General features: G+C 42.5%; 1 protein-coding gene across 1 annotated transcript; it reads left to right on the top strand.

Moving 5' to 3' along the window:
• The first annotated feature begins 1227 nt into the window (after window positions 1–1227).
• Window positions 1228–9161, top strand: LOC124131949 (39S ribosomal protein L18, mitochondrial-like). The gene is made up of 6 exons (XM_048396434.1): window positions 1228–1430; window positions 3558–3645; window positions 5036–5113; window positions 5733–5846; window positions 7741–7858; window positions 8824–9161. The coding sequence occupies exons 1-6, from the start codon at window positions 1340–1342 to the stop codon at window positions 8971–8973; spliced, it is 639 nt and encodes a 212-aa protein (XP_048252391.1). The 5' UTR covers window positions 1228–1339; the 3' UTR covers window positions 8974–9161.
• Window positions 9162–9699: the final 538 nt, after the last annotated feature.

Raw genomic sequence — 9699 nt, 5'->3', positions numbered from 1 at the left:
CTGGTTACGAAAGGGTAAGACCATGCACGGAGTAGGGCTAATTTGACTTCCATTTATTGTAAACGGCCTCGTTTCATTTCTTAACTATAAAACAGAGTCTGTTACACTGGGTATCTGTTGACCAAAATTATTTGCAGTGCCAGTCCCAGTGTGGTATCGTTTGAGTTTCATACGCGTAGCCATCTTCCCGGACCTGTAAAGATCCGGGTTAGAATAGGTCTTCAGCAACCCATGTTTGCCGTAAAAGGCGACTCTCCTTGTAAGAGGCGACTTAACGGGATCGGGTGGTCAGACTCGCTGACATGGTTGATGCATGTCATCGTATCCCAATTGTGTGGAACGATGCTCATGTTGTCAATCACTGGATTGTCTGGTCTAGACTCGATTATTAACAGACCGCCGTCATATAGCTGGAATATCGCTGAGTGCCAACTACACACACACACACACACACACACAAACACACGCGCACACACACACACACACACACACACACACACACACACACACACACACACACACACACACACACACACACACACATACACCTGTTGTTGCTTTTTGAGTGCAATAATCTTCAACGTGACGTCAACCCCCATTTTTCCTCATCCATCTCCACGAAGTTATAGACTATTTAAAACCTGTAATACTGGTTTTATAGAAGACTCTACAGTGTCATTCTATTAATCTGTTGTGTCTGTAATCACTTCCAGGTAAACTGTTATATCTATTAAATATTCTGTAATTCACCCTAAGCACAAACCAAATGTGTTGATGTCGACATTGCAATTTAATCAAAGACACGCATGTCGATGTTATGTCACTGTGATATATGAGTGCATGGGGTGTATGTGTGTGCCTGTGAGTGCGTGCATGCGTGTGTCTTTGTGTGTGCTTTCAAAATTTGCTACTCAAAAGAAGTTAAAGTAATCCCCCATTCTTTCTTATTACTATAGTTAATCTTGCCATGCCTTGTCAGATTGACTATAAATACATGACAGAGTCGAGTTGTTTTGAACTATTTTGACATTTTTGCACATTAATAAAGTGACATTTTCTGAGATGACCGACATATTGAAGGCGTCGGACAGCAATAACGGGTTGGATCGGTTATATTCCTTTCTAATTATCGACATTCTATGTGTATAAACTGCATAATCAGCAGTCCTCCCTTCAAACGCTTGTCAGCCAAACGCTCCAGGGCTGCGCGTGTATTTATCTTCAGACGCTGTCTGGAGCTCTGCGACTTCCGGCGTGTTCTCACGCATGTCGAATACAATTTAGAGCTAAACAAACTAAAAAGTTCTTTAGCTCTGAGCTGAAGGATACTGTGCACATAATGTTTACCAGATTCTCTAGGGTGGTTTGTCCAGCTTGGATCGACACGGGGTCATTTTCCTGCACAACAACTTGGCGACAGAGAATCCAGGGTAAAACATGACCGTAGGCCGAGTGTCCAGTATTCGATCACTGTAAAACACACGTTAGACAAGGTGATACTGTAACGCCACGATATTAGAGATCAAGTTATGTTAAAAAGCTGTGGAAATCACCTAATTTTATTGGCTCAAAGTAACAGGGATTTATCTCGTGTTTTAAACTAAATGCCCTTGGCACTATTTTGTTCAAAGTGTCAAACCCACAGCGTTGTGGCAAGGGATTTAACTCTCCAGTACACGCCAAAACATAGTCCAAATTTACTCAAGGAAGGGCCCTTCGTCTTTGGCGCTCTGGCACTCTCCAGGAGCTATTTAAGTAGAAAATAACCTATGGTCCCTTAAGCAGATGTCCGGGGCGGTCGGGTAGCCTAGTGGTTAAAGCGTTCGCTCGTCACGCCGAAGACCCGGGTTCGATTCCCGACATGGGAAATATGCAGTGTTTAGGCAACTATATTCTGATGTGTGCCCACCTGCTACATGCTTTGCCATGTGTCGTTCAGCAAGTTGCAAACGTCACTTGATCAATGCTCTTGCTTCCTTTGGGGCGGTCGGGTAGCCTAGTGGTTACGCCGAAGACCCTGGTTCGATTCCCGACATGGGTACAATGTGTGAAGCCCATTTCTGGTGTCCCCCGCCGTGATATTGCTGGAATATTGCTAAAAGCGTCGTAAAACCAAACTCACTCACTCAGCAGATGTCCCAGACGGGGCACATAAATATTATTTTTAAGTTGCATTCAATGCAATAATGTAAAACTCTAAGCCATGCTGAATTAGGGTGGAATTCTGGAGTTACATTTTGGCTGGACTAATGAGTCATTGCACAGTCTCATCAAAACCGCTAGACATCCGGTTTGAAAACAAAATGGATTTCAACATGCAGATTTTTGTCGACTGAAGGCTTTGCAAAGCTGGGCATCGACAGATATTTTGCAAATGTTTTCACGTTTGTTATCAAGGTGTTCAAGTGATTTGATACACCTTGCAGGGTAAGACCTGGTTTATTACAATACATGTCTTGAATATCCATCAGATCGTCTTGACTTGGCACCTCCATTTTGTTTGGAGCAAATGCAAGTGATATGAGAGATGTAATCTGATTGGTCAATAGGAGGGACATAGAAGGGACATACCTCGTAATAGCTACTGGTGGCGTAAAGATCAAGCCATGAAATTCCAGCCCAGTTCGGCAAGGGTTGAAACTGGACTTTTATAGTCAGTTGACGCCCTTGTCTCGGGAAGATGGGATTAACAGGATTAAAGCCTTGTCCTCATTACTGACCCTGGGTATCAGCCTTTGAGCTGGTCTTTGTATCATGTGTAGAGATACAACCCTGTGTATTAAACAGAGCTTAAGAGTAAAATACACTTAAAATCTACTGAAATATGTGGACAAATCAAATCCTAGGGTATCAGATACATGTACTCAACAAAAACTATAAATACGCCATTGACATAAAATCAATGCATATATTATAGCTATTAGATAAAATGAGTGTGTATATTACAACTGTTAGATAAAAGGATTGTGTATCAGTCGATCGCCAGATTCACTTACCATGCTTACCCACAGTTACATTCAGAAAAGCTTCTGTGACAAACATACTGATAGATGCCAACTGAAAAGCACATCTAATCCTAGCATATTTAGATTAACTTCTTTGAGAGGCATTTAGATGTTTGAGTAGTAAGTAAGGATAAGCTATGTGGATGAAAAACGTCATTATTACAATTAAGAGCGACGTTTTAATGTAGGTTCTTACACCATTATTAAGCATGCGATGTGTCTTGCTTCATAACAGTGTTAGAACCTACGCCGAAGTGTTCTCCTAATTGTAATAATCATGTTGTTCATCCATATCTTATCCTTACATAATTAAATTATTGTGATGTTTTTAAGGCATATTGAGCATCTTTATCATTTTTTGTCAAACTGTCAAAAAAAAGAACAGATTTTTCAGTCAAATTGTAAATTGACATAATTATTTAGGCAATTTACAAAGTGAATCCCATTTTACACACTGACTGTGACATAAATACCTGTTGGCATGTACACTGTATATGTTGACCAAGTATGAAACTTCTCTGTATTCTACATCACTTTGCATTTTTTGTGCAGGTTTTGGGAGCACATGTTTGAGATACCATGATGACAGCCCTAACAAAGACTTCAAAGTAAACCCAGTGTTCCTGAACAAAAACCCCAGGTGAGTCTGTAGGAGCAGAAGGTATGGCACTGCTGTAACCATAGTAACCATATATTCATCTTCTCGGGGCAAGTTAGTTAACTGACGATAAAAGTCCAGTTTCCACACTTGCCGAACTAGGCTGGAATTTCGTGATTCAATTGTAGCGCCACTTGTGGGATTTACGCCCCTTCTATGTCCCTCCGATTGACCAATAAGTTCCCAGCTCTCCTTCCACTTGCATTTGCTTCAAACAGAATGGTGATCTATATTGTAATGAAGTGAATCTTACCATGCTTACCTTGCAAAGCACATCAAATCACTTGAGCACCTTGATTAAAACATGAGAACATTTGGAAATTTTCTGTCGACGCCCAGTGCACATGTGCCCTGCAAATCCTGCAATCGACCATATCTGCACGGCAGTCGCCATGTTGTTTATGAACCCAATGTCTATTTTGTTCTGCTATTTTGATTGGACTATGCATAGACTCGGTAGTCCAGCTAAAATATAACTCCATATTTCAGTGTTCCCACTGGTTTTTGAAACTGGCAGACCTGGACTTGCAACTCTAAAAATTATCAGTCCCCCTAATTTTTGTCAGCCCCAACTTTCAACAAATAAAAAACGTATGAAAATTACTTGGTTTTAATTCTGTCAACATCATGTTCAATGCAATGATGTAACTCTCTGAAGTAACTTATTTGCACGTTCAGTCAAGTTCAGTTACAATTTTCTGTCTCTTTTTTGAATATTATATATAAGTCGCAAGAAATATATATTTAACCTCAAAGCAAAGCAAAATGTTATTTACTTGCACTAAAAAAAACCTGATGGTAACAAACTGACTTCGTTCAAAAATATACTTTTATGAATATAATATGCTTGTTCAACAAAGATTTATAAGGTACTATATGCCGGTCCACAGGGAGTAGCAGTCACATGAAGTACCGGTCCAAGCCGGTCCAAGCCTAATTTTACCGGTACAAAACTGGTAATTACCGGTACATGGGAACACTGTAATTGCTGCCTTGTTCGGCAAGGTTGGGAACTGGACATTGACTCTGAGTTAACTCCCTTGCCTCAGGAAGATGCCGTATCTAGGGTTCTCAGTGTTCTAAGGTTCATCTAGAGGAAAGAATCATTCTGCTTAGCTCTCCAGAATAATTATCCCACCATGCATATAGGCAAACCTTTAGAAACAAAATTTGACACTTGCAACAATACCCTTATCGTTGTGCCGGCTGTTTTTGGTGAGTGCCCTCTTGGCATGTGTTGTTTTTTTATCCATCAAAGTTTTAATTCTTTTGCAGGAATCAGAAAAGAATATGATTTTATCATGGCATTGTTTTGAATGGAATATTATATCATGAAAACAATCTCTTTAGTCGCATTCACTGTGTGTTTCAGAAATTTAGAAACAATGGGAATTGCAAGGAAAAGACAAGGTTGGATTCTGCAATATCCCAGAAAGAATTTCTATCACAAGTAAGTTGATGTTTGTTTCAATTATATATTTACTGTCAACAATGTGGTTATAGCTTTTCACATGATACCATGGATCATTGATGATAAATTGGCTGTTAACATGAACATAGTGATATATGATACCATTGAACAATAGTTATATATTGGCTGTGAACATGATACCATTGAACAGTAGTGATATATTGGCTGTTAACATGACACCATTGAACAGAAGTGATATACTAGCTGTTAACCTGACACAATTGAACACTAGTGATATATTGGCTGTTAACATGACACCATTGAACATTAGTGATATACTAGCTGTTAACCTGACACAATTGAACACTAGTGATATATTAGCTGTTAACATGACACCACAGAACACTACTGATATACTGGCTGTTAACATGACACAGTTGAACAATTCCTGTTTTCTGCCTGGGAACATTGTTGGTCTCAGTATTACCCTATAGGCCAACAACTTCTTCAGCAGTTAGTATGAATTTCTGTCTATGAATATATGTTGCTATGGGGGGGTTGTGATGTTAGCATCTGTATATATATATATATATATATATATATATATATATATATATAGAGACTTGAAAGAATACCAGACACTATTGTTTTCACCCAGGTTGTTTTTTGAGAGAAGTGCTCGCCACACATCAGCTTGGGTGGAGCACATGAATGGGGAGACAGTTGTGTCAGCATCTACACGGGAGTGGGCGGTCCGGGAACAGCTGTACAGGTAGGTGGGTGATGACATGGGCGGTCCGGGAACAGCTGTACAGGTAGGTGGGTGATGACATGGGTGGTCCAGGAACAGCTGTACAGGTAGGTGGGTGATGACATGGGCGGTCCGGGAACAGCTGTACAGGTAGGTGGGTGATGACATGGGTGGTCAAGGAACAGCTGTACAGGTAGGTGGGTGATGACATGGGCGGTCCGGGAACAGCTGTACAGGTAGGTGGAGACAGAGGGAGTCCAGGAACAACTGTACAGGTGGGTGGAGACAGAGGCAGTCCGGGAACAGCTGTACAGGTAGGTGGATGATGACATGGGTGGTCCAGGAACAGCTGTACAGGTAGGTGGAGACAGAGGGAGTCCTGGAACAACTGTACAGGTGGGTGGAGACAGAGGCAGTCCGGGAACAGCTGTACAGGTAGGTGGATGATGACATGGGTGGTCCAGGAACAGCTGTACAGGTAGGTGGGTGATGACATGGGCGGTCCGGGAACAGCTGTACAGGTAGGTGGGTGATGACATGGGTGGTCCAGGAACAGCTGTACAGGTAGGTGGGTGATGACATGGGCGGTCTGGGAACAGCTGTACAGGTAGGTGGGTGATGACATGGGCAGTCTGGGAACAGCTGTACAGGTAGGTGGAGACAGAGGGAGTCCAGGAACAACTGTACAGGTGGGTGATGACATAGTCCAGGAACAGCTGTACAGGTTTGGTGATGATGTAGTTAGTCCAGAAACAGCAGTACCGGTGGGTGATGACGTAGTTAGTCCAGGAACAGCTGTACAGGTTTGGTGATGAACTAGTTAGTCCAGTAACAGCAGTACCAGTGAGTGATGACGTAGTTAGTCCAGGAACAGCTGTACAGGTGGGTGATGACGTAGTTAGTCCGGCAACAGCTGTACAGATGGGTGATGACGCAGTTAGTCCGGGAACAGCTGTACAGATGGGTGATGACGTCGTTAGTCCAGGAACAGCTGTACAGGTGGGTGATGACGTCGTTAGTCCAGGAACAGCTGTACAGGTGGGTGATGATGTCGTTAGTCCAGGAACAGCTGTACAGGTGGGTGATGATGTCGTTAGTCCGGGAACAGCTGTACAGATGGGTGATGACGTAGTTAGTCCGGGAACAGCTGTACAGATGGGTGATGACGTAGTTAGTCCAGGAACAGCTGTACAGGTGGGTGATGACGTCGTTAGTCCAGGAACAGCTGTACAGGTGGGTGATGACGTCGTTAGTCCAGGAACAGCTGTACAGGTGGGTGATGACGTCGTTAGTCCAGGAACAGCTGTACAGGTGGGTGATGCTTCGTTAGTCCAGGAACAGCTGTACAGGTGGGTGATGCTTCGTTAGTCCAGGAACAGCTGTACAGGTGAGTGATGACGTCGTTAGTCCAGGAACAGCTGTACAGGTGGGTGATGACGTCGTTAGTCCTGGAACAGCTGTACAGGTGGGTGATGCTTCGTTAGTCCAGGAACAGCTGTACAGGTGAGTGATGACGTCGTTAGTCCAGGAACAGCTGTACAGGTGGATGATGACGTAGGCAGTCCTGGAACAGCTTTACAGGTGGGTGATGATGTAGTTAGTCCGGGAACAGCTGTACAGATGGGTGATGACGTAGTTAGTCCAGGAACAGCTGTACAGGTGGATAATGACGTAGGCAGTCCTGGAACAGCTTTACAGGTGGGTGATGATGTAGTTAGTCTGAGAACGTCTGTACAGTTGGGTGATGACGTAGTTAGTTCGGGAACAGCTGTACAGGTGGGTGATGATGTAGACTTCCGGGAACAGCTGTACATGTGTATGATGACGTAGACAGTCTGGGAACAGGTGGGTGGTGATCACATGGAAACTCCAGGTATTGCTTGATTGACAACACATACTGTTCTGTCTGTTACAGCACCTCAGATGTGTCCGCAGCAGAGAACGTTGGCCGAGTGCTGGCCCAGCGGTGTGTGGAGAGTGGACTGACCAGTGTCTTCTATGACAGGGCAGAAGACGACACACCTTCCGAGTCTGTGAGTTTCCTTTTGGTCGTATGGCTACCATCACTTCTGTCAGTTAATGTATCACACGTTTCAGTTTCTGTATCACATCTGTCAGTTTCTGTATCACATCTGTCAGTTTCTGTATCAGTTCTGTCAGTTTCTGTATCACATCTGTCAGTTTTTGTATCACATCTGTCAGTTTCTGTAACACATCTGTCAGTTTCTGTATCACACATTTCAGTTTCTGTATCACTTCTGTCAGTTTTTGTATCACATCTGTCAGTTTATGTATCACATCTGTCAGTTTATGTATCACATCTGTCTGTATCACATGTTTCAGTTTCTGTATCACACATTTCAGTTTCTGTATCATTTCTGTCAGTTCCTGCATCCCATCTCTCAGTTTCTGTGTCACACCTGTCAGTTTCTGTAACACATCTGTCAGTTTCTGTATCACATGTTTCAGTTTCTGTATCACGTTTCTGTTTCTGTAACACATCTATCAGTTTCTGTATAACATGTTTCAGTTTCTGTATCACACATTTCAGTTTCTGTATCATTTCTGTCAGTTCCTGCATCCCATCTCTCAGTTTCTGTGTCACACCTGTCAGTTTCTGTATCACGTTTCTGTTTCTGTAACACATCTATCAGTTTCTGTATAACATGTTTCAGTTTCTGTATCACATATTTCAGTTTCTGTATCATTTCTGTCAGTTCCTGCATCACATCTGTCAGTTTCTGTATCACATGTTTCAGTTTCTGTATCACGTTTCTGTTTCTGTAACACATCTGTCAGTTTCTGTATCACATGTTTCAGTTTCTGTGTTACACATTTCTGTTTCTGTAACACATCTGTCAGTTTCTGTAACACATCTATCAGTTTCTGTATCACATCTGTCAGTTTCTGTATCACATCTGTCAGTTTCTGTAACACATCTGTCAGTTTCTGTATTACATCTGTCGTGCTGTGTCACATTTCTCTGATTCAATTTCAGCGTGAGGCGTTTATGAAGGCAGTTGAAGATGTGGTGACATTGAGAGAACCAAGACAACTGAAGCCAAGGTATGAACCAGGAATCGACTATGACAGACCAAACAGATATGGAGAGAAGAAAAAGCTGAAACCAGACTACCAGATCTCCTGATATGTGTCGTGCTGTATGTCCATCATATGGACATGTGTCCTGATGTGTGTCGTGCAGAATGTCCTTCACATGGGCGTGTGTCCTTTTAACAATAGACACATGTGTATGAGATGTAGATGGAAGACATGTCAACGTTGGTCATAGATAACTGTATTGCTGGCTTTACAATAAACAAGCTTGTTATGTTATTGTGTGTGTTATTTCTAGATGGCATAGAGTACATCCAGGTGTAGTGAGGCGTGGAGCTGGCTATCCACAGTTTGAGGAAACACGTTTTGCTAGAAAGAGACATACCTACGAGGCAGAGTATTTAAGGGAACACCCGTTTAGATGTAAGAATGAAATGACCAGTTGCATCAGACACAGTTGCTGAACGCGGATAGCCTTGCTTGACAACAGTATAAGGATCTATACCAAAACTCGCCTTTACAGTAATTAAAGATGTTATCCATAAATTGTGTCTACTTTGGCTGTAGCAAACAAAGGTCAAACTTTGCACATTACACCTGTGAAACATGCGTCCATGTGACACATCCTGATGACTGGCATGTGCCAATAAACATCACAGCCATATGGTTCTTTGATACAAGGAAGGACCCAAACAATGGACCATGTTGCTGCGACTTTTACAAGGAAGGATCAGATCAATGAACCATGTTGATGTTTATTGGGTACAAAGAAGGAGATCCGGGTAGAATAGGTCTTCAGCAACCCATGCTTGCCCTA

Source organism: Haliotis rufescens, unplaced genomic scaffold, assembly GCF_023055435.1.
Source record: "Haliotis rufescens isolate VD_foot unplaced genomic scaffold, xgHalRufe1.0.p SCAF_15, whole genome shotgun sequence".
Classification (NCBI taxonomy): Eukaryota; Metazoa; Mollusca; class Gastropoda; order Lepetellida; family Haliotidae; genus Haliotis; species Haliotis rufescens.
This window is presented reverse-complemented; position numbering and strand designations above follow the sequence as displayed.